The sequence below is a fragment of the Harpia harpyja genome, chromosome Z (genome assembly GCF_026419915.1).
Source record: "Harpia harpyja isolate bHarHar1 chromosome Z, bHarHar1 primary haplotype, whole genome shotgun sequence".
NCBI classification, from domain to species: Eukaryota; Metazoa; Chordata; class Aves; order Accipitriformes; family Accipitridae; genus Harpia; species Harpia harpyja.
The window spans coordinates 5,709,400-5,735,633 of NC_068969.1; the positions used below are offsets into that span (position 1 = coordinate 5,709,400).

At 38.1% G+C, this 26,234-nt stretch overlaps 1 protein-coding gene across 16 annotated transcripts in view; it reads right to left on the bottom strand.

The window, feature by feature from the left end:
• DOCK3 (dedicator of cytokinesis 3) overlaps positions 1–26,234 on the bottom strand; it is a 229,496-nt gene that overhangs the window by 94,580 nt on the left and 108,682 nt on the right. For all 16 annotated transcript variants that reach the window (XM_052776412.1, XM_052776406.1, XM_052776413.1 and 13 more), the window contains exons 10-12: positions 19,428–19,509; positions 12,784–12,844; positions 9,183–9,330 (exon numbers count right to left, since the gene is read on the bottom strand). In XM_052776412.1, the coding sequence (XP_052632372.1) occupies positions 9,183–9,330; positions 12,784–12,844; positions 19,428–19,509 (291 nt within the window). The remainder of the gene's footprint in view (positions 1–9,182; positions 9,331–12,783; positions 12,845–19,427; positions 19,510–26,234) is intronic.

A 26,234-nucleotide genomic window follows, 5' to 3' on the forward strand; every position in this document is an offset into this window, starting at 1 on the left:
GAAATTTGAAAGACTAAATAACCCCCTGATTATTTTAGTATCTCAGGCATTTACAAGACTTCTGCTTACCTACATATTTTACAGAATGCCTTGAAACATGATGCAACTGCCCCCCAAACTGTAGGACAAAAAAATATAACACAAAATACGTTTTTGTATGTGTATCACCTTCTGAAGGAGCATTTCACAACTGTTTATTCATCTATACGTAATATTAATAAGCATTTGTAAGTACTGTTATACTTCATTTTCAGTTATGTTACCATCTGTAAATCTTCAATAATTTTCTAGGATAGAAATTACAATATAATTGTCAACAGATCTCTCATGTTTCCACTCAGTATTTTTTCACCAGGAAAAATTCAGTTGTTAATATCAGTTCCAATAATACACAACAATTTGGTGTGTGGATTATAACCTTGTTCAAACAATATTCAGGCAGGATAGCTGGCTGCACTGCCCTTGATCAAACAATCAGATTCAAACCTGCTGGATGTACCTCTTACCAAGAGCACCACTTAATGGCAGCACCTATAAGCAAAATTGTTCTAAATATTTCCTACTAACTCTATCTTTCCTGTTAGGTTTTGCAGTTAAAGGCTCATCTTAAACACAAAGGAGAAGAGGAACAATGGCAGGTGGGGGAACGATGGCTGCTGCAGGATGATGTTCAGCGCACTGCGACACCCAGCAAGATGAGTCAGCCAGAAAGGCTCTCTGGATCACTTTAAAGACTGAAATGGGTTACTGCTTTTGGTGATACAGGACTTATTATGGGATGCTGGGGAAGAGCATTGTGGGATTGTTCAAGACTTAATATGAACCGTAGGGAAATAGAGCAATAATGGTATAAAATGGCCCGTTCACACCTAAATAGGTTGCTGCCAGTATCCTTGTCTGGCCATGCCCTCTGCCTGAACTGAATGTCTAAAACCAGGGAGTGGAGGGATTTGTTGTGTGTATATGTATGCATGGATGTTTTCCACTGACAAGTTTTTACCCTGATAAACCAGACAGGAAAATAGGATGAGACCTTCGGTGCTGTATGTTTTTGTATGAGTGTGTACTTTCTGCCTGTGTCGATCTGCGTGGCGGGCTATATGCGTGTGTATTGTGTGTATGTACACGTGTGGGATACGGGCTCAGCCTTCTGCCTGCCTGGACGCAGGGGCATGGAGCTCTGGCAGCCTCACCTCTGTCGGGCTACTGGATTCAGCAGCTCCTAACATCTCCCATCACCATTCCCATGCCCTTAGCAATTGTGGAGACTTTAGACTAATCGCGTGACATTGCACGCACTTATATGAGAGTTTCCTTCTGTTTGTTTTTCTAGGGCTAACTTCCAATTCCCTCTTCCATTCTTAACTTTTGTCAGGATTGTTTCCTCAAATTGGAATGTATTATCTTCAAAATACAAGTTAATGAGAATTATAAAGACAACAAGAAGTTATGAATATAACGAAGAATGGACTATGCTCTCTACCGCAGCATGATGCTATGCCATCACAATAAAATCAGACTGCACAACTGTGTAGTGGAAAGTCAAAAACCAGTATCTCTTACTGCTCCATTCCATGCCTTACATATATATATATTCTGAAGTGGAGCAAAATTAAAAAAATTTTAAAAAATCCTCTGTAAATCACTCTATCTATAGATATTCTCATTACTCTGACAGCAAGATTCTGGAGAGAGAAATTACATTGTGACAGAGATGGCTGAGAGCACCAGAAGGAGATGTTTCAGTTTCCTTTCCAGTCATGGAGAAATACAGATTTCTTTTAATGATAACCCACAAAGAAATCATCAGGTGAGCAGAGAGCCAGCACAGCAGGAAACAGAACAAGAGCACACCTGGATGCTGGCTTCTGTCTGGATCTTGGGCACCTGAGTCAGAAGTGCCACACTTCTGTTTAGAGTCCAAAGCCAAAAATGCAAGAATTGCAGTGCCACCGAGAAAGTAATCAAGGAAACAAGCCCCACGTTTTGAGTCCATAGGCTACTGTCCCGTTGTATGAGACAGATATTAGATTGGGGCAGGGGAGAAAGGCAAAGAATTGAAGTGTCCCTCTTTATTAAGGTATTACATGAAAGATGAGCCATATAAGCTTCTCTTTCATGAGCTGTGTTTTTAATGAAAGTGACTTCAGCTGTTTTGTTTAGCACTGGATTCAGTGTCACCAGCACCTTTAGAGGTCTCCTGTGTCTGCCTATACAATCAGGCCCTCAGCAGATATAGGCAGATCTTCAGTTTCATTAAGTTTCCCTGTTTCTAGACAGTAAATAATACCTAAGCTCTTTCATAGAGTTTAGGTATTAACTTACATTCAAAGATAACAAACCTCAGGTATTAGGACAATGGCAGGAACCAAAATGTAGGTTCTGCAACTGCTGAAGCATTTTTCTAGCCATTTTGGAAAAGAAAAAAATCCCTATGTGTATATATATAAATACTTACTGAGCTAATTATTATATCATATTTTATATGTATCCGTATACTTCAGGTCTTTTTTCATCCTGCAACTTTTATTCAACCCAAAGTCTTACTCCCACAAAAAGTAAACCATGCTGTACATTTAGTGAACTTCCCAAAACTTTTCACAACGCAAAGACAGCCTTTCTCCAGTGATAAGATCTATTCAGAACTATGTTTTGTAAATTACTGTTTACACAACATACCAATATTTAAGTACTATTTGTTTATATGTTTCTACTGTCAGTTGGGAAAAGACATTACTTGGCAGTTGTTAGTCTGGACCTAGAATATTGTGCTCAGCTTGGGGTTCTCCAATACAATACAAACCAGACAGTTGGAGAGAGTCCTGTGGATGGGCAGGTGGCTGGAGCACATACTGTAGGAGAAGAGGCTGAGGGACCCAGGCTTTTTCAGCCTGGAGAAGACAAGGCAAGAGGGGGAACATTAACAGCAGCCTTCCAAGACCTACAAGCAGTTATTAAGACAAAAGAGCCAGCCAGATTCTTCAGTGGTGCATAGTGAGATGATGTAAAGCACCAGGCATAAACACAAACAAGAAAGGTTCAGACTAGATACTAGAAAAAGCTTTTCCGTGAGGACAGTCAAGTATGACTGGCACAGGTTGTCCAGAGAGGCTGTGCAATCTCCATCCTTGGAGGTTATCGAGACACGACTGGATAAAGCCCTGAGCAGCCTGGTCTGATCTCATGGCTGGCCTTGGTCTGAGAAGGAGCCTGGACTAGAGAGGTCCCCATCAACCTGAATTAGGATTCTTTTTTATCTTAACATCAAAGTCGCACAACTTTATTTGCACTAGTATATGTAAAGCTGTATAACCAACCTGCTAAACTCACTAAGCTTGAACAGAATCATACCAGGAAAGAAGTGCCATCAGTGCTATAGCTTGTTACCACATAAGGAAGAAACACACTATAAATGTTATGAAGTACTTCACACTAGTGTAAGCACAGCTGAAATGACAATTTTACTAGTATAATAATCTGATTGAAAAACAAAAATGGAACCTTTACCACAAACAGTGCTATTGGTTAAAAAAGAAAAAAGGAAAAGAAGAAAAGAAAAAACAGTATGTTGATCAAGTCTAATCGCCTTTTAAATTCAATTCTGCTTTATTTAAATCACAACTGCAAGATTTAAAGATTCCCCATGAAGTCAGCAATTTTTAACTTAGCAGCAATAGTGAATCTTATTTCTCCTGAAGTGCAACTGAATTAAACAATTAAATTAAACTTCTGTCCTATTGAGCCTTAAAAGTAAGGAAAAAAAAAAAAGAAAGGAAGACTGTAAGCCTTCAGCTTCTAGCAAGACAGGAGTCTTGAGAAATAACTCACTTCATAAAACTTCTCCCAAGCATGTTAACATTTTTTCCCTTTTTTTGTTTCCTCCCAAGAGTACCTAATGTCAGCAAAATCATGGTAAGGTACGAACAAGCTACTGTGAAGACAGTAGGGATTTTTTTGTCTGCTGCATTATGTAACTGAAGAATAGTACAGCAAAAGGAATTAAGGCTATCTAGAACAGGTAGTAGCTGGTAATTTTCTACAGCTTCAGTATTACAAACCCATATACTGCCAGGAATAATAGGATAACCCACAAAGCCTGTTATGGCACACTGTGCTGGTTTTAGCTAGGATACAGTAAATTTTCTTCACAGTAGCTAGTATGGGGCTATGTTTTGGATTTGTGCTGGAAACAGTGTTGGTAATACAGGGATGTTTTCATCATTGCTGAGCAGTGCTCACACAGAGTCAAGGCCTTTTCTGCTTCTCACCCCACCAGCAAGGAGGCTGGGGGGGGGGCACAAGGAGCTGGGAGGGGACACAGCTGGGACAGCTGACCCCAACTGACCCAAGGGATATTCCAGACCATATGACATCATGCTTAGCATATAAAGCTGGGGGAAGAAGAAGGAAGGGGGGGACATTCAGAGTGGTTCCGTTTGTCTTCCCAAGTAAGCATTACACATGATGGAACCCTGCTTTCCTGGAGATGGCTGAACACCTGCCTGCCGATGGGAAGTGGTGAATTAATTCCTTGTTTTGCTTTGTCTGTGTGTGGCTTTTGCTTTACCAATTAAACTGTCTTTATCTCAACCCACGAGTTTTCTCACCCTTACTCTTCCAATTCTCTCCCCCGTCCCACTGGGGGGGGGAGGGAGTGAGTGGCTGTGTGGGGCTGAGTTGCCGGCTGCGGTTAAAACATGACACACACTTACTGACACCCCCTGCAAATGTTGATTATTATAAAAGCAAAAGACACATAGACAACTTGGAATAAATTAAACACCAAGTACAGACAGTAAAAAAGGAAAAATGGAGAAAAAACATTAAGAGTTACACTCCCAGTGTGCTATCCGAAAGTATTCATTTAATTAAAACGTTGTATGCCTGTATTCCCAGATTATCTGGTACAGTTAGATTGAGATTATCCCACCTGAAATTTTAGCTCCACCTAACTCAACATTCCTCCTTTCACTGCAGTAGGTTAGGTATCAGACATCTCAGCTGATTGTTAAGAACATATGGACATAAAAAAAAAAAGCTTCGCACACTGGCAATAGGAGATACTACTTGGGCAGGGTATGGGAGCAGCCAGGCTCCCGTACACTGCCCTGAGGTTGTTGGATTAGGGATGTTAGAGTGTACATCCCTGTCTGTTCCTATTCCTCTGTTTATGGACCTGGTGTTCATAAACTTGTCTAATCCCCTTTGGACCTGCTAATCTTGCCTGTCTTCACAACATCCTGTGGCAGTACAACCCAGAAGATCATTACCCGCTTTCTGAAGAAGTACTGTCTTCCATCTTTTTTCATGTCATCTCCTACCAATTTCATTGAGTATCCCTAATTCTTGCACTGTTGTATTCTGTGAACAACAGTTTACCCTCCACCATGACTTTGTAAGTCTTGGTCATGTCCCTTCCCACCACCACTTTTCTCCTCTTCAAGCTGAAGCTCCCCATGTCCTCAATCTCTTTCCTAAAGAAACAACTCTATGCTGTTAAAACATTTGAGTTGCTCTACGCCATACCTTCTGTAACTACTACGCCCTTTTAGGGAGATCAGATATCCACACAGTAACTCAAGATAGGTCAGCACTTAAGTGACCTGCCAGAACTTAAAGAGTATGGCAAATTGAGTACATTTGCATTCCCCAAAACAACCTCTCAAAACTAAAACACAACAGAGCTAAGACATTAATGGGCAGTACAAAACCCCTTTCAGTAATTGTGGTGTTCTGTGCTAGCTCAGAACTTTAACCAATACTCAGGTTACCTGTCAGGAAAGAGTAATAGTTGACTTCACATTGTTTACTTCTCTTCTCTTGCCAAGACATTAAAAGTCATTTATCCTACTGCAAATAATATTCTTCTTAAAGTAGAGAGATAACCTATAGGACAAATTCTATACCATCCTCCATCCTCACAGCTGAGACTACAGAAAATTTCTAACCTCTGATAATTTTTCAGTTGCTGTACCAGCCTCTGGAGTACAAGTTAAAATAGATTTCAGCCTCCAATGACTTATGCCTGCAAATTAACCTGGAACAAAGTTACCCCAAAATCAATGGACTGTAAAGATAGCTTCAAGCTAGTTTTGTACCAACTACAAATGTAGGCTGCACTTTACATTTCCTGAACACAAAAAAGAAGAATATTCTCCCAAGTTTGAAACGCTGGCCTGAAAACACTTCCTTGTAATGCATTTTATTGCGTTAACGTTTTACTTGTCTAAATACCAAATATATTACAAAATATATTTCTCATTTAAATAAGAATTTTCTCCTGAGCCATCCATCACCTTTTCAGGTTGGCTGGTTCTACAGTAAATTTACCATTTGGAATGTTTGCCATACTACATCAGACCCTGATGTCAAACAGATGGGGACAGAAATGCAATGTACGCTCTTGTCCAGCTGGGCAAATAGCAACAACTGAGTATCAAAAGGGAAAGGCATTCAGGCAATACACCACATTAATAGGAAGGACTTTAAAGAGCTAGTGCTGGAGAAGGAGAAAAATAAAGGAGTGAGAGAAAATAGGACTAAAAATAAAACTGAAAAAGATAATATGAAAGAGAAATACATGAGGTTTTTAGGGGAGTGGGAAGATTGACACAAAGAGTAACATTCAATGAGCAAAAAATTCCACTAAAGACAAGAATTCATATAAAAATATGAAAACAAGTAATCTCAGGAAAAAAAAGGATCAAGAATTTAGTTTCCATCTCACTTTTTAATAATATACATGTAAAATATTTTAAAAGAATTATAAAAGTAAACCTTCATGCTTTTTCATAATAAGCTTATAACTAGAGCTGTGGTACTATATCCTCTTAGTAAGATTATAACATGACTGCTGGATTAACAAACAGGAAAATCTGGATTGTAAGAAAGAAGTATTTTTCAGACATAAATCTTTTACAATAATAAGGCAAGCTGAGAAAGACTGGTGAAGTAAATTGATTTTTTTTTTTCCCCCCATAAGCATTCTTCTCTTGTGGATCCAGCAAAAATCTCCATTGAAACACCATATATTTGTTTCAGCCTTTGTTAGGTTTTCAGTCTCTCAAATTTTTTCCAGCTTCTCCCTCTGAAAAGGCTTTTCTGGCTGTTGCTGACTGCCTCATTTGTGGCAGCTGTAAGCTTTAGCCAGATAGCATACAAAAAGAGTGCTTTTTACGGCTCCTTTAAAAATACAAATACACCTCCCTCCTTATTTCACCTTTATGATGTTTCTGGGTTGGCCTGAGGCATTTTAACAGTAATCAAAATGAGAGCAGCAGGTAAGAAAATCAGTTCAGCATCGTTTAAGCATTCATACACAATTTTAAACTTACAAAGGACAAAAATCTGTCATTTCAATTTCAGTCTACAAAGCAAGAAAGGGTAGGTTAGCTAAAAGAATGTGCAAAGAGAAGATGGAAGCAGATAAACCTGTGAAAACTTTCTGTCATGGAAGACCAACAGCTATTAAAGCTGCAAAAGGGATAAGATGGTGCCCTTTAGATATATCCATTTTCCCTTCTGAAGATTTTTGTTGGAGGTTTACAGAGAACACTCCAAACAGCAGTAACATAAAAGAATAATGTACAAGACTTATAACAACTCAAGTGAATGATAATAGTGTAAAAAATTACAAGCACCTGATTATGCAGTTGAATTCTGTTACGGGCTCTACTTCTTCCCTAGGAAGGCCATAATGGCTGTGCGTGGATGTTGAAAACAAAGGGTGTGGGGAAGCAGGTGTGAAGAACAGCTGCTAGAAACCTACTTAAGCATTTAGGCAGATACAGCTAGTACTTTGGGTGGCGTGAAGGGAATCCATATTAACAAAACACTTCAGATTAAGAGGAAGAAAAGGGCTCTATCTTGTGATTTTTTTGATCATAGCACTAGGACTTTGGATTGCTCTCACTGGCTGCACGACTTTAGTTGTCACTGACAAACGGAGAAATCCAGTATTCTACAAGTTTTTTCTCTCCTATTCTTCCGTGAATAAGAAGCTAAAGATGCATTAAAAGGGCATCAAAACAGAAATCTGAAATTCAGAATGCTCCATTACTGTAAACATTCAAAATGTTGCAGTTGCAATATATTAATGCCATATCTACAAGGCCAATATTAACATAACTACATAACCAAAACCACTGGTCTGAGATAAGCTGAAACTGAATGGTGACAAAATGCCAAGATTATCCAGATTCTATTGACATAGAGAAGAAAGAGGACCATTTTCTTCCCTATAACTTGACGTTTCTGCTACAGTTTTCGTAACTGTTGGCAAAAGAAGAATGGAAGAGCTGACTCTGACTTTTCTTTGGACTTACAGATTTCTAATGTATGAAGAGATGTCCAAGAATCTTTCAGTGAACAGTGAAAGCCATTTTTTCATTTATAGTTTCCCTTGAATGTCAGATTTTCTGCTGCTGAATGCACTTCTCAAAGCATAACAAAGTTCTGTAATCCCCCCAAATTATCTTATTACTTGGAATAGTGGCCACAGACCGCAAAGTAATGTCAGCTGTATCTCAGCCCATCTGCAAAGCAGATCTTGCCAGTATTTATCCTCAGTGACAAGAGATTTAAATATTCCCTGCAGTCTCCAGACAGTTTGTCTGTGGCCTCTTTATTCAACTGTGAGACCACATTTCATAAGAATTTCTTAGTTCAAAGTTCAAAATCACAAATAACTGAAGATAGATTCTTGCTCAAAAAATGTTGACTTGTTTTGAATTTTTTGGTCACACACTGTTGACTCCTGTTTTTTTCTGCTTCTTTTGTTGGTCACCATGACTGGTAAGGAATAGGAGATAGGGCGTCAATAACTATTCCCTTCATCAGGTACAATACAGCATATTTCTTTGGTTTGAGCTTAGCAGGTTTTAAATAAATCATATCAATAAAAGTGCAGCTTTGCATGTCACATAGATTTTGGGCAATACTCAGTAATTTCTGAAGCATTTCACATACCTGAAACATCTGTGATAATATTCACTAGTTTCTACGAGCTTCTGGAAGAATAAAGGAGCAAAAACCAGTGCCAACAGCACTAGTTTACCTTGTGAGGAGGATAAAGCAGCAAATGCAGTTTATGACACCTTGATTTTCAATATCTCTTTAGTATCTCATCACCCAACATATACAAAGTATTCTTCCTAATTCTCTTCCTTCTACGAGTTACTCACGTGTAAACTTTGAGAACAAAATCCTTCTCTTCTTTTATTTCAGAGATTGACTGAAGTACATCCATGATGCTCAATACTGCACAGCCATAGGGGCGGCGATAGTGTAAATGAGGGGGGCCTTTTTTTGAATCATTTAGCAACATGCGACCTAAAATTAACAGAAATTTAAAACATTAGAGATTCACATGCAGCCATTCTGTCTATTCTGTTCTATTATCCCTCTGAGTATGCATACCTACAGCAAGTTTCAACCACAGCTTGCAGACTTTCCTATACTTCTGTATGGGGTCTGGCTGAGATGGAGTTAATTTTCCCCACGGTGGCCCTCATAGTGCTGTCCTCGGTATTGGTAGCTAGAAAAGTGTTGATAACACACCAGTTTTGGCTACTGCTGAGCAGCGCTGGTGCAGCATCGAGGCTGTCTCTCCAACATTCCCCCTGCCACTCACTCAGTAGGCTGGGGGTGGGCAAGATCTTGGGAGGGGACACAGCCAGGACAGCTGACCCAAACTGACCAAAGGGGCATTCCGTACCAGATGGTGTCTGCACAGCAATAAAAGCTAGGAGAAAGGAGGACGAGAGGGGGCATTTGTTATTACAACATTTGTCTTCCGGAGCAACCGCTACGCGTACTGAAGACCTACTTCCCGGGAAGTGGCCAGACATTGCCTGCTGATGGGAATTAGAGAATAAATCTTTTGTTTTCCTTTGCTTCCACATGCAGCCTCTGCTTTTGCTTTACTGAACTGCCTTTATCTTGACCCATGAGGTTGTTTCCATCTTGTTTTCTCCCTCACCCTGTCCTGCTGAGGAGGGGAGTGATCGAGCAGCTTGGTGGGCACCTGGCGTCCAGCCAGGGTCAACCCACCACAACTTCTCACTCTTTTTTCTTCTTATACTGTTTCAAATCCAGAGGTCCATTTGAACCTACCTGACCCACTGGGCTACTCTGATTAAGGCACATTCACCTCATTTAACTAACAGAATGCCCAAGGGCAAAGTGAACAGCATCATGTCTGGCCATCTTTAATTTGCAGCTCCATGACACATATTTGCACCTAGCTGGGCTGACTGCAAATCATCTGTTGAATGAGCCGAGAATACAGCTTGTACTTGCCTCTCTGCATCCACACAGAGATTCACTGTGGTCCTTCCATTGTAGTCCAACATTTACACAAATTTTCACTTTATACAATTGCTTTAAGAGAATGCATTTTATGTTGTGTCATTTATTATGTTTGTCTTGGAGCGCATAAAGGAGAATTCTGAGGTACAAAGCTGCTCAATGATTAAGTTCCTATTGTTCAAGCAGTTTTTTAATAGCGTAAAAAATGCCAAAACCAGAAAAATCACTATGATAATCTGTCCTGGTTTCAGCTGGGATAGAGTTAACTGTCTTCCTAGTAGCTGGTACAGTGCTATGTTTTGAGTTCAGTATGTGAAGAATGTTGATAACACTGATGTTTTCAGTTGTTGCAAAGTAGTGTTTAGACTAATGTCAAGGATTTTTCAGCTTCTCATGCCCAGCCAGTGAGAAAAGCTGGAGGGGCACAAGAAGCTGGCACAGGACACAGCCAGGGCACCTGACCCAAACTGGCCAACGGGGTATTCCATACCATGTGAACGTCCCATCTAGTTTAGGAACTGGGAAGGGGGGGTGGGGAATCGCCGCTCGGGGACTGGCTGGGTGTCGGTCAGCGGGTGGTGAGCAATTGCACTGCGCATCATTTGTATATTCCAATCCTTTCATTATTGCTGTTGTCATTTTATTAGTGTTATCATTATCATTATTAGTTTCTTCTTTTCTGTTCTATTAAACCGTTCTTATCTCGACCCACGGGTTTTGCTCCTTTTCCCGATTTTCTCCCCCATCCCACTGGGTGGGGGGAGTGAGTGAGCGGCTGCGTGGTGTTTAGTTGCTGGCTGGGGTTAAACCGCGACATAATCTAAGCCAACTTGTAACATTACACATAATAATTTGTCCAGCACTGCTTGCATCAAGGTTAAAAATCTGAGTTTGAACTACAGCGTATCTTTCTACAAGCTTCATTTGTCACCTCAAGCAACACAGAGTAATTCTAACTTTTAGACACTTTAGGACACAGTGAAGTCAGATAACGATAAACTGATCCTTGTAACACATTTGTGCCTTAGAAGGCATATTGTCATTCACAGGACAACACAACACAGCTATGGTTTCACTAAGCTGTTTAGACCTTCTGTACTTCAGAAAAGCTATGTGTGGCTGGTAAAGGATGCTAATAGTGAACGGGCTGGAAATAGGGTTAAATACCCTTTCATTGTAAACACGCCCTAGCCATTTTTTAGTTAACTGAAAAGGTGAAAAACATGAAAGACAGTGCACTACTCAGTTGTTTAGAATAATACAACTGAAGAGACTGTCTGTTATTCCTACTATATGTTGTTAACATTTTAGGCCTAAATATTTGAAATAAGTTATACTTAACATAGGTAAAATATTCACTTGCTAAATTCTCAGTGAAAGTACACACATTCATAATTTAGAAGCATTTAACTTGCTGTTACTAACTAATTATATCCTTTTTAACTGGAGCTTTTTTCTAACCAACACCTTCCATCTAAAAGAGATTCCAGCTATTTAATTCACATACCAGAATTCACATAGTCACTTCACTTAAACACATTGCTGGATGAAAAAATTCATCTAGCTGTCCATGAACTACTTTGAACACTGCGCTATACTGTATAAGACACCTTTTAAATTCAACTTCAATCATAAACACTTTCCGTTCTCACTACTGCAAATCTAAAAAAGAATAAATGAAGCCTAGCCTGGCCTACAAACAGTCAGAGAAACCCACTCTATAAAAGGTGACTCGTCAACTGAATTAGCATGGAAGGGCCTTCTTCCTTGGGTAGGGTCAGGTCTAGGCACTACGCATCCAGATCTCTCCTTTGGATAGCTCTATGCGAGCAGCCCAGAGAACCTGGAAAGAAGCAAGCGTGTGCTGCTAAATGTTGGGCTGCAAGCTTGATAGGTGGCCAGCAGGCAGGTACTGCTGTTGATGCTCCTTTTTGACGTCAGCAGGTAGAACGAACACCTGACTGGTGTGACAGCTTCCCTGCTCTTATGTTTTATAGGCATCTCCCTAAACTTAAGTGTGGCTTCTTGGAAGCACTGCAGACTCCTACAGCAGAAAACAGATCTTTACATATATTTGTTTAACAGTCCCTGATTTACTAGATGTGAATGGCCAGGTATACCGATGTCCTGCCCTGTAAACTAGCTATATATCATCAGTAAAAAGATTTGAAATTTTGGAACATTAAACAAAAAGCCTTTTTAGTTCCTCCCTCCAACCCTAAATGCGGTACTTAATCAAGTATTTTGTTTCAGGCTGAGAAAAAAAAAAAAAAAAATCACTGTTAAACAGTCATCAGTAACCTTATAATACTTAGCTACATATGGTCTGAATATTAATCTCAGCAGATAACAATGGTCTATGACTGAGTTTTCTACCTGGTTAAATCATGATGTCAGTTAATTAAAACATACATTTAAAAATACTGTAAAAACATTGTTAATTATATATATTTTAAGCATTAAATCATACTGTACCTATTCGAACTACATGGGCAACTATGTACAAATCTCTCTTCATGTCCTTGCTGCTGAGATCCTAAAAGATTGGAAAAAATATAGACATTAAAAAAAGAACACAGCGCACTTCCAAAATTAAGTGCCTACAAAACTCCCATGAACAAGGACCACTCAGTATTAGTCTCCATACATTTACCTCCTCCACTTTTCAATAAGAGAAAGTATTATTATTTTAATTTACAGACAAGAAAAATAAAGTATAGAAGGATTATATTTGGTTGAAATGTTCTTTAAAATGAAATTAAAGATTCTGACTCCACTGACTAGCGATGCTGTATCAAAATTCTGGCAAATATTTAAAATGTTCATTTAATCTTAATTCAAACACATTATTTGACTGTATTAAATTTACATAGTAAATTTAAACCCCTGAGTTACCTTAACTGCAACCTATTCTGGCTTCCTTCACCCCATCCCCTGACTGCAGGACCCAGACCTGTCCCTAACCCTGTTCCTTTGCTTCTGCTTTCCTTTCTTCATTTTTGACTTCTCATTGTGTAGTCTTAGTCTCAAATGATGGCTTTAGAAAAAAATCTGCAGCATGACTGTCAGAATTTAGATAAAACTTCAAGTGCATTTTGAACTAATCTCCATTTTATGGGTGGATAGGTGCAGTTCCCCAAAACAAGCAAAAGTCTGAAGAAGAAAAAAAGTAGAAGACTCAGAGACATGGTTTATTTTAATGTTTTTAAATGTGCAGCGTTAACCCCGTTTCATATGATATATGTTGATTACATTACGAAAGCAGCAAGGCAGTGTCTCAACCATGCATAGAACCTACAGGTGCTACCTGTATGAGTTGATGGGAGCCAAGGGCAGCTAGTTCATAGCTGACCTTCTTAAAAGTCCAAAAGCAGGGTAGGCTGCATGCAGACTGCTGACTGGAAATGCTCTCTGCCCCATTCTAACTGCTGAAACACGCCAAGGCATTATTTGCGGATCATGGTAGCTGGAAAGAGCCACATTTGGCTAAAAACATTCTAATGGTTTAGTGACACAGATGGCCACTCTCATATTTAGCATATTCCAAAAAGTGATAGGGTATTGGAAAAACTAAGAAATAAACTCAGTTTTAAGATGAGGTAATCGCTTAGCAAAACACAGGACCTTAAGATCTCCCAAAAGTTATTGTTATGGCAAGCAACTACATACATGGATGAAAACTCTGAAATTCCATGTCACAGAATAGCAGGTCAGAACTTTTAAAAATGAGCTTGAAGAAAAGCCAAAAAATGGGAAAGGGAGAACCTACGGAAGCATAAAAGGAAAGCTGAAGCTAATGAAGACAAAAAAGCATTATTGACCCTAACAAAACTTTAATAATAGAGAAAATAAATTAAGAAAATATGCATAGACTACTTTTCAATATTCATTACTGCAGCATTTTGCATTCACGTTAGAAGCTGTCTTAATTGCAATTTCTTTGGCATGTTGGTTTTTTTTTTCTGATAACATTATAAACAAAGCAAATTCTAAGACGTTCCCCCACCCCCCCTTTTTTTTTTACTTAGAGGAAAGATCTAAGAAACATTTCTTCCTAAAAACAAGTTCTCCTTATGTTACTAACCTCCAAGACAAGATTTTAAACAGGTAATATGTACTGTGAGAATATTCATTTGTGTTTTAGACTCTGATGCAGAAAGGCTCCTTGTGCTCTACAGCAACAGCTGTCGCCTCTCTTTCTCCACTCTGCGAAGTGCTACCATCTTATTGTTATGTACTGATTTATGCCATACGGCCTCCGAATTCTCCCCGAACGTAAAGGGCATCGCTCCAGCCATTTCTCAGGAGAAGAGCAACTGGAAATGCCAAATGATTCATGTATTGTTCCTAAGAACATGGGAGAGCGAGTGAAGTGTGTATGCACGTGAAAGAGAAACATCCAAAAAGAAGGTTTTAAGCTCAGTTACTGTTGTGCACTTCACTCCTCCCCTTACACTGAAGCAATTGACATCACCTCACGTCATTCTAAAACTATTTTTTTTGTTTGTTTGTACAAAATGTTTTCAACATAAGGCTTTTTAAAAACAGCTCTAGGGCTCTACATATGACTTTACAAGCAACTTGAGATGATAGCTATGTGTTCATGTTTCTTCACTAGTTATTCTTCCTTTTCAATTGAATAAAGATATCCAACCCAGCAGTAACGGTCACTTGTAAAATGTACAGTTCTAAGGGAAGAACAACACTGGTGGGTTTGTCTATGCACAAACGTAGCTTGGCCTTCTAATAGTACATTTTTTTTGAAAATACAATGCAAAAAATCAACTTGAAAAATCTCAGATAAAAATCTTGTATTTTTTCTTTTTTAAAAAACCACAACTAAGTGGTATTAAAAACACTGTAAAAGGAAATAATGCAATTTTTATATAAAGGGGAGAGGAAATTTTAAACTGTGGACATCTAAGTTCTGTCATTCCTGGTCTGAAACAATTTAGTAAATTAAAAATTGTATTTTGCTGGAAGCTAAAACATGAACTTTAAATCATACAGCAAATTTCTTTCCCGTGTGACTTCAGAAACCAAATCTCAACACCTGAGATTATGATGACAATGTACATAAACACGAAACTTCAGATTATAGTGACATATAGCACAATAAAATCTGTGCACAGTGACTGAGAACTAGGCATAAAGAGAATTTATTCTAAGGAGGAGTTTCAGTCCCTTTCAAACAGCGTTATATTGCTAAATTACAGCAGGCAAGTAATAAATTCATGGCTGTATCTTCTTACTCCGTTTAAAAGGAGCACTGTATTTCCCTAGGCAGCATAGGCAGAGAGTTGCAAATACGCTGTTTGGTATGCTTACCAGCTAGCAGATCACGTCTCTCTGAAGCCAAAGAATTAAGCTATATAAATCTTCCTCAGTGTTTTCTCTTCAAGTCTTATTTTGCTGCTGCATAAATAAGGGAACATACTTTCTAGGCTTTCTTCATCACCTAACATACCAGTGTAGCATATGGTAGGCTTTATCTTGCATGTCTTGGTGAAATTGAAGTTCCGTGATAAGAAGGGATTTGACACAGTTTTAATCTCAGTAGTGCCTGACAATACATTTCAAAAGCAAAAAAACTTGGAGGTAGTACTTAATAGTCTAGAGAGTAATAGATTTTTGAAAATATCCATGATTTGATTGGGGAATTTTATTATACTATCAGACTACCAGTTCTAATTAACAGCAATTTAGAGAACTATTTTTATAAAGGGCAGCTGTCAAAATATCAGAAAATGGTAGGGCATGCACATATTGCTGGGTTCACACTTTAGTCGCTTTTCAATTTCACAAAAAATATACTGTGTCACAGTCAAAAGACAAAAAATGTGGGCCCAGATGGCCTTGTATTTCATTTGGTACAGCAGAGGCTTTTTACAAGGCGAGAAATTCTTACTATGACATGGACCAAACAATCAAAAACCCCAACCCCGTGAGGAAGTCTTTAGAGAATTTCTTTGCAGAAAATCCATGCACATGACTTAGGACCCAGAAGAGGGCAAACCACGTTTATTATTTGCTTGCATGAAATATAAATAAATCAATTTCCAGAAAGGTGTTCTTAGCACTGCATCCACAGGGGGTTTATTTCCCACATACTTCTGAGCTTCTTAAATGATAAACAAAATAATTTCATAATAATTCTAATTGCATGGCTTTTTAGAAAATCACCGCTACTTTTTTTTCCTCCATATTGGGTATGGAAAAGAGTTACGCTATAATAATGGTTAGGTCTTTCCAATGCTGGTTTCAATAAAGGTTTAACTGTATGTTGAAAAAAACAAACACCAACACCACCACCCTCAAAACAGTGGAATCAAGGATACCCGACTGCCACTAATTAGTTATTTAAACAGCTTTACCAAATTCAGTTGCCAATCTCATAGGCCACAGAGAGTAAGATATTTAACAAAAATAGCAAGCTTATACTGTGTAATTACGTTTGAATTCAGACACAGGAATGTTTCTAAAGCGTGCATAGGCTGAGGTGTGCTTGAGTGAGCATTAATCTTCAGAGGAAGCAATTTCTCACCTTTGCTATGATATGACAGCAGTTCTAAATAGAAAACCCACATAATTTTGATATCTTACACAAGGAGACAGCTGAACCCCTAGAAGCAACAGAGACAGCAGGAAGAGACAGGGATACCTTGAATTATCTAAGATATGGGGCTTCTTGCCTCTGGGAAAGGTTAGAGTTTTAGAAAGATTCTGCAGGGTGGTGGGGAGGGTGAGGAAATAAATGAAGTCAACAGTATCGCAAACTTGGGAACAAACCTGAAAATCATAGAACTATCTTATTTTGGAAGCATTTCAAAATTAAGAAATTATGATAAGATAGAACCATTGCAGATAAAATGGTTATTCAAAAAGCTATTATTTGTTGCTCCTTTGCTACACACTTTGGGAAGTTCTTTGAATATATTGATGAAAAATATTGTATCAGAACTGTGTAATTTTTTTTGCACAGATAATTTTCCCAATTATCATAATTCATGTTACGTAGAGTATACATTCTTCCAGAGAGAGTGACAGACAACAAGTCTAAGCACCTTGGAGAGCCGATAGCGCAGCAGCTTTGGTATTTTTGTATAGTTAAATAGAAAGGTAACTTGGGAGTGATCTCTGGTCAGAAGGATAGGTGCTATAGAGTGGCACATGTCTGCAATACTCAGGGCTGGCCTCTTTTAGACTAGGCTGGCCCCATTCATAATATGCAGCAGGTCTCTTCTGGAACTGTGATGTCCCTGGCCATAGCATATCATTATTCTTTTTCTGTTTTTGAAACCGTGTAAAGACTGGTTTGCAGGTCACCAGAGCAAAACTGTTTCACACTGTTTGTAACACAGTGTGAAACAGGACAGTTGTTACATGACCCTAAGTATTGCAGCATCAGTGTAGATGGGGAAGTTTGATGGTGAAAATCTTTTTAAGAATGATGAACCTCAGAGGCCAGAAAGTGCCAAACCTGATATGAACCAGTCTGTGCTGCCTTTGGTGAATAATCCTTAGAGCAATTCTTAATCTTACACTCAACCTTTTTGCATGATCCAGATGCCAGTGCTGAAGTTTGCTCCCTGGCCACCTTTCTCTTGGAAGAGAAAGATCTTGGGTTTGAGTTACTAACAGTGGAGGCATCAGTGCCAATAGCAATACTAAGACACTGTTACCTCTGCTGACACTTAATCAGCTGGTAGCACTTCGCTGATGGTATCAAAACCAGAACTGCTACTGATGTCAGCATCAATGTCAGTGCAATTTTTGGATTGACCTGCATCTCTTATAGCCAGATGGAGGCAGAATTGAGCATCCTTACCTCTGGGTTGATAAGCTCTGTTCCTTAAGAGGAGAAATTCAGCTATCTTCTTAGAGGATAAAAGGGAAAGGCTGGGAACCATGCCTATTTCAGTGTCCAGCCCTGCTTGACCTTAGAGGATTTCACTGCCAGAACTAAAGCTTATACCAAAGCTGTCCACCATCTTTTTTCTTCACTGGAGGTAAAAATACTTCTGCCAAAGAGATTCTAGCATGTGCACTAGCTAAAGGTGAGTCACGATGGAAGGTGTTTATCACGCTTGGGATCCAAAATTCCTTACAGTTATTCTGTGATGAGCTGTTAAGTTTCAGTGTCTCTAGATTTCCATATTCTTTCTGCAAAGTGACAGATAAAATCATGGTCTGACACATGATTCTGAGGCAATTTTTAACAGAACTTAAGACCAGTGCAGAATGAATATTAAAACCTGAGTGTTTTGAGACTAGTATTTTGGCATAACCAAAACCATAAAACAAGAAGGCAGTTAGGTGGGAGGTGAGTCTGAAGAATTAAAAGGAAGTAACTCTTAGCTGGCTATTTCACTCCCAACTGAGGTATCATCTGGTAGGAGCCACAGACGGATATTACTTATCCTGTCTTTCTGGCACAGATGGTTAAAGACTGCTGGTACAGTTGGTCATATCTGCTTTGCGTCAGGACAGCGCAGCTATTTGCACAGACCTGCTGTAGCAATGTAGGAAGTCACAGTGTTTCCTTTATTACAGCTAATCCTCTGTAGCTCAACTCGGCTGCTGTTTCTGCAGCACATCCCAGTCTTTCTGTTCCATCACACACACCGTGCTGTCGACCTGGGAGGCTACTGCTGCACCACCTACTTGGGGCTGCTACACGGACTCTGGAATGGGCCATGACAAAAATCTATTTGGAGAATTTTCTGTTCTTCTGTGTGTGTGTGTGGTTGTATTTGTTTTGCTAACTTTGATTCTGAAAAAAAGTGCCTTGCTTTATATTCAGGCCAATGCAGCTTTTTCCCGTGCCCTGTTATCTAAGAGCATAGTACATGCAATGAAAATAGTCAAAATTTCAAAATATAAGCAGGAACAAATGCACTTAGAAGGAGTACTTCAGAATATTTACTTAGCCATAAAAATAGTTTAGAAGTACGTCCATCTCCTTATGTTAACATTTAGTTATAACCATAACAAAACTTAGAAACAGCTTCCATTCTACTCAATATATTGGAAAGGAAGAATTGGGTTTTTTTCCCCTGAGGGTGACTACATCTACAATCATACTATGTAAGGGAAGAAGAAAGGGAACAGACACGTACTGTGAAAAGTGCACACATTCGATCTATCTTCTCTGGATTCCTGGGGCCTCCGTTCTTGTTTAACCTCACCATAAACCTCTCACTAAAAAGCAAACAATATTAAAAAAAATAAACAAGAGTTTCACGTACACACTTCAACATAAAAATACAGGTAGGTATGTTTGTTTTTTTTTTTAAAAAGATGCACTAGGTATTATAATTTTTTTAATTTGCCAAAGCATATGAAGCAGTATTCACTGATCTAGATAAAATTACATGGAATAGGATAGAAGACTTAATAGCAAGTACTCTGCATGCGAAAACATCATGTTGATGCATATTCATGATGCAATAACATTAAAATAATGTGAATATATGAAGCACAGGATTTGAACACATTACAAGTACTTCAGGCAAAGGCTAAGGCACGCTTGCTGAAGCATATACTGCCTTTGGTAAAACTCAGTTCATTAAAATCGACTCAAAACTAAAAGTAACAAGAATACAAATTAAGCAAGCTTCTTCAACCTATGCTATTTATAGAAGAAATTTACTAATTCAAAACACATTAAGATTAAATTGATAGAACTGCTTATCAATCAAATTAAACAGTCCTTTTACCAGCAAAAACAGTGTGTATAGCCAGACTGCAAAATAAATAATCCTTACTATGGATGGTAAACCATGGACATTGATATTATTTCTTAAGACAGACAGAGAATTTATGTATACAAATAAATTAGCTGAGTAAGAGTAATTTATTCACTAGATGTGCAACACCACTCTAAGTATTGACCAGAATTTTCTTCCTACAGATTCACAGAAATAAAGCAAGAGCACACCATTAAATCTGCTAGTTACATTTCCATTATATCACAGATCCTTTCAATTTTATCCAGTACGACTGTATCAACTTCAGTAACCTTTATTTGACTAAAACACATTTTCCAGCATATTATCCACTGTTGGCCTGAAAAATATGAAAACGTAGACTACACACTACTTCCTTTGGCAGCTTGCTCCAAAAGGCTATTCAACCCCAGTGTTAAAAGGCATGGGTTAACATCAGCTTGGGAATGTCTGGCTTCAGTGTTTAGGCACTGCTTTTTGTTACACTTTGTTCTGTACATTAAAGAGCCCTTTAGAAAAGCTGATTTCTTACAGGGTAGTGATATCAGTCATTAATTGTATTATGTAATCAAATATATCTCCAAACAAGAAAGGAATTTAATGCTGTTAAGAAATTCAAGAAAAAGTGCTGGAATCATTTTATAGAACTTACCTACAGTGCAATTTTTCAACACCATTTCATGAATAGTTCTAAAAATGTAAGTTTGTAACAGTCTAGTACTGGTACCACCTACACCATAAATACAAATACACACATAAGTGTATTTCACACTTATGAAATCAAGGCCCTAATAATCCTAACTGTAATTTATCAAACATCATATATTAGCCTTTTTAGCACAGCATTATGCTCTGAGTTCATTTGAAGCAACCTGTCCATTATAAATACTGATATATTTTCAGAATGGCTACTTTTTTCAGAATGGTCCCTAATTCTGTAAGCATGACTCATACATCTTGTTACACACCTTTGCATGTTTATTTGCCTAAGTTTATCTTGCTAAGCAATCCATATCATGCTCTCTGGCTGTTTCACTCTCCCTGTTACTCACTATTATTCCAATCTCCACGTATCCCACAACCTCATTCAGTAATAATTGTAATTAATTTGCAGCAGATGCTTATAAGCTCAGAGATAGCTAACATGCCCCAAAGAAACCCACAAGAAACAGGTATTTGATGATTTTTTACCTAGAACTACTTTCCGAGATGTCAATTAGTAAGTTAAGAATGTTTTAGCAAACGCTTTAATGGCATGGTATAATCTAATCTTTTAGTAAGAATTTTATGATGTATTAAGTGGAGTGCAGTACAATATTAAAACTTCAGCACATTACAGGAACAGTTACATTACAATATTACATCTTCATATTTACCTCTATCTACCTAATAGAAAATAAAAAAAAAGGTCAGAATTTTCAAAATAAGACCTATTTTCAATAAAAACACATTAATTACATTCTTAACCTTTATCATTAACTCAGTCTTGTGCCCATTACTTTGCTGGTAACTAATTAAGGTTGTGAAAACACATAGTAGCAAGCAATTCAAGCAGGATGGCCAAAGTGGTTGCTCCTCCCAGCTGTTTGCCGCAGTCCTGTGTTGCTCCTGCGAAAGGGCCACACAAACAGGACCTCCAGCACTACCTGAGCAATTACACTGTAGAACTCTAAATATTAACACAAACTGAAATAGATGTTAATTTAGCGGCAGTTACAGTTGTTGGCATTCAGCTGTCCCTATTCAATGAATTTCTGAAGAGGAGCAGGCAGGACAGTTACAGTGATTAACCAGGTAAGCTCTGGTTAATACAGGGAATAAACCAGAAGATAAATTTTATACCATCAATTTCCAAACAGGACTCATGTTTTATATCATTAAAAATATGTAGTAATTTAAAGAGATATCAACTTATAGCCATGTTCTTTCCAAGCCACAGCAATAAACGTCAGTATTTCCAACACCTTCAAAAACACTGCTTAGGGAGACTTTAGTCTTAATAAATCCATTTAATTTTAACCCTTGAATCAGTTTAACTGTAAAATCTTTCATTTAGAAAGATTAGGAGGTAACATACATTTCACTTCTGTTACAAGTATAATTTGTAAAGCATGTCTCCTTCCATAGAGAAGTAAAATTCCTTAAAAAAAACAAATAAAAAACTATCATGAACTACAGAGCTACAAAAGTTACTTGCATAAAATAAACATTGGTCCTCTTTAAAACTGAACTTGAAACAATGATAATTAAATGATTGTAATTTATTTGTTAAATGTAAATTTGCCAACACCCTCTATTAGTACACTGAAAAATACTTACTATGCCATATGCCTATTAACCCTGTCCCATTTTTAAGGGTAAGAGCATAAAATGGATCAATACTATACAAACAAGATCTCTGGCAAACTATTCTTTCACTTCTGCTGCTGGGAATGTAATCCGACCACCAAACAGGGGTGCAACAGATGAACACAAAGCTAATACATGCAGCCTAGGATCAGGAGCAACCAAGACAACAAGCAGCCTGCCAGTTGAAGATTAGGAGCAATATAAATCACGTCTGCAGGGGAAAAAGTATTCACTGGTGAAGATGTCCATCCAAAATCAAAGCGTAAATCAAAGCTGGCTCACTCCTATTTGATTGCAAAAATCCCTGGAAGTTATTGTACCCTATACAACGAACACCTGGAATACCTTCACTTTCATTGCAGTGCAGTGGTCAGATCAAGGCTGGTTCTCTTAATTCAGAGGATGACTGATGTTCTGAAGGGAAAACAAACAACTAGCAGAGCACCAAGCTCTTCTGCAAGATGAAGAATGATTTACAGAAAGAGAAAAGAGAAATTTAAAAATGTACTTCTGACTATTTTCAAATTCTGGGATGAAAATACAGAAAATATATACTACTATCCAATATTATAGAAGCAGAAGGTGCTGGTCCACAGATAAACTGAGTTGAGGGCAAAAATAAGACAAATCGTAACAACAGCCCTCCATATGAAAGGTCCATCTTACCCTACTGTCCTGTCTCCAACAATGTCCAGTAGTGGATAATTAGGGAAAAAATAGAAGAATAAAGAAAGCATACGGTAATACCCTGCTGATATGTACTATCAGCTTACACCAAAGTGAAGCTCAAGAATAGCAGCAGTATTTTTGAGTTTAATAGTCCTGGATATACTGAACCCAGGGAAGTATTCAGGCTGCCGAGCTTAAAAAATTCTAACTAGTCATTTACAGACTTACTATTAGAGAATGAGCTTTATTGTAATTTATAATATATGCACGTACCATACAAATGCATATATGCATTGTATAACATAACTTAAGAATCTAAGAATTAAAATTCATTAAATTGAAATTCTTCAAGAAATAATGTTATAACTGCTCTTTTACCTCCATTTATCTCAAAAATAACTTTACATATTATATTTTAAATCTCCAGTAAGTTTTATATTTTTGAACTCCCCAACACAGGTTTTCTTTGAAAAATTATTTCAGCACTAATGAGCATTTCATTTTCGTAACTGAAGTTGAATACAATACTGTATGCCACAGAATCCTGTGCAGGCTGTCCCTCTGACAATGGCAGAGAAGGGACTGTCAAGTCTTTGAGCTGTCTATTTATACTTGATTCATTACCAAAAGTTGTATTGCTTAGTCTGCTTTCAAAACATCCAAAGAGAGATATTCTGGAGGCTCATTTGATAGTCTCTTGCAAGGTTTTACTCCATTAACAAGTGGTAATCTTTTAAAATTTGCAATTCACCCTTTTTCTTGTTACAGCCACAGAGAAAATCTGGTTCCTGTCCCCATATTCCAGTGCTTTTCAAGAAATGAAGCAGACCACCGTCTTTTTCACCTGCCTATTCATCAACTGTTCCCTTATTTCCGTGCTACCTCCATAACAACCTTTCAATTCCTTCCTTTAATTTCCAATCCTCCCTTGAGTCCTCTTGAGCTTGTGTCACTAACTAATTAAGGGGACTTGGAGGCTACCGCAGCATTTGGGAACTGTGGAACATGAAGAGGCATTCTGTCAAAGGAGAGATCCACCGACAGGACAAGGAGAATGAAAAGACAGCAGTGCTAATAGGCAATCTTAAAAGACTAAGCCACCTTGAGTTCTTCCACCCTTCCTTGCAGGTAATTTCTCCTAAACTTACAGTTTTGTTTCTCATCTCCAGAATTTCCCTAATCTTTGGTATTACTGTTCAAGAACAGTTTACAGAAACGAGTCTAAATATTCCACTAAGGTCTCACTAGTGCTGATAATGTTAGCATATCCTGGAATGGGACTTGAACCTTTTTACACTGTTGACCCATGTTATGAACTAGTTAGTCAGATGCTCCCCATTTTACAACTGCGAATTTATTTCTATGTCAAAGGAAACCAGGAAGAATAACCCCGTTTTCAATGATCTGAAGATCCACTGCCTTCAGCTATCATTATAGTTCCTTTTTTAGACAAAGATACACACATTTAGGGTCAAGAAACTTCACGGGAATTCAGTCAATTTCTTATTTGGGGAGCTACTTCTTTTGAAAGAGTTCAGCCTTCAGTGTGTCTATTCCTCAAACTTATCTTCTGCACAAAGACAAAAGCATGCATAGAATCTAGACAACATTGAAGTCCAGTTTAGTAAGATCAAAATATCAAATCTGAGTAAATTTCATATGGACATAATTGCCCATGTTTTTATGCATTAAGCATTATTCTTATTATAATTGAATATGCTCTAATTGCTTTAAGAAAACAGACACATGCTACTCTGTTTAAAAAAACCCTCAAATAAATCATAAGGAAAATTTAAAACCCCAGTAGTTATAATTGCCAAATGAGTGATAGAAATAAAGTATGGGGAGATACTGAGTATTTGATGCAATCTGACTGCTTGATCAAACTACTGTCGAAAAACAAAACAAAACAAAAATTCATTTTCAGCTATTCTGAAAATACACTGAAACCAGTTCTCTCTTGCATAAAATCGGAGATAAGTGCACCAAAACAGAGAAAAAAAATTAACATTTTACCTTGTTGAGTTCAGACCTAAGATGTGCCACACCAGTAGCAGTATCTGAAACAAAAGCTTATTTATTCCTTTTGCTCCTACATGCTATAAGCAATCTTCAATTACTCTAACTGCAACATCTCCTCCTGCGCTAACTCACATCACAGTGAAACCACCTCTTGTGCAGCAATAAGTCAGGTTTTACAATCACTCACATCATTAGTAATTGCTAAAGCTACTCAAATATAAGAAACATTGCTCTGATAAGAAAAGTCAAACAGCTTCTTGTTCTTTTACTTGAAAGGAACAAAAATGAAAGCAGCATAGTGTCTCAACTTCTTGGCTTCCTTTAACTGTCTGAAAAGCAGGACCATACTGAACTGGTATCTCTTTCTGCAAAAAGGAAGGAAGCAATCAATGGTTTGGGACATCACATTTTCAGCATGAAGGAAGGGGCAAACAGGGACAAAATTTACTGTTGGGTGAGCAGGAGTGGCATTATGCCTGTGGGGAGTTTTTGTTGTTGAGGTTGTTTGTGGGGCCTTTTTTGCATAACATGCAAAGATGACAACAAAAGGCCTGGCAAAGAGCTTGGAATGGATTAGTGAGCTCCCTCATATTAACTCACTGGTGGGTTTAATTAGCGTGGAGTTGTGAGGCAAAAATCCTGACTATGTATCAATTTATGGATGTAGGTACAGCATTAATAGATGCATAGTACCAAAGCAATGGTAGTCTGTAGAGAGACTGCAGACAAATTTTCTGTCTGAATTTGAAACTGTTGATAAAGAACACAGATTTTTTAAAAAATTCTTTACCAATATATAGGAGATTGGTTTTCTGAAGCAGAGACAGTGACACATCAGGGTGTCAATTCCCTTAAGAAGAAACTTCACATCTTGTACCTTTCCCTTGCATTAAATAATGGTCTGCTAGCCATTTCTCCAAGAAACAAATGCTTCCTTCACCTTCTCCATTCCAATATGCCACTAAAAGGGAAAAGGTACAAATCTGTTCCCTCATTTTTGTTATTCTCCTCAGTGCTTCTTATTTCCAGAGAACAACTGGGCGAACACTGAAAACCCCCAACATTTTTACAAACACCTCAGTCTTTTCTCAAAAGCTGTGTTTAACTGGGTTTTCAGAATCTAGCACTCGACCTTTCCCTTCTAAGAATAAAGGTTAT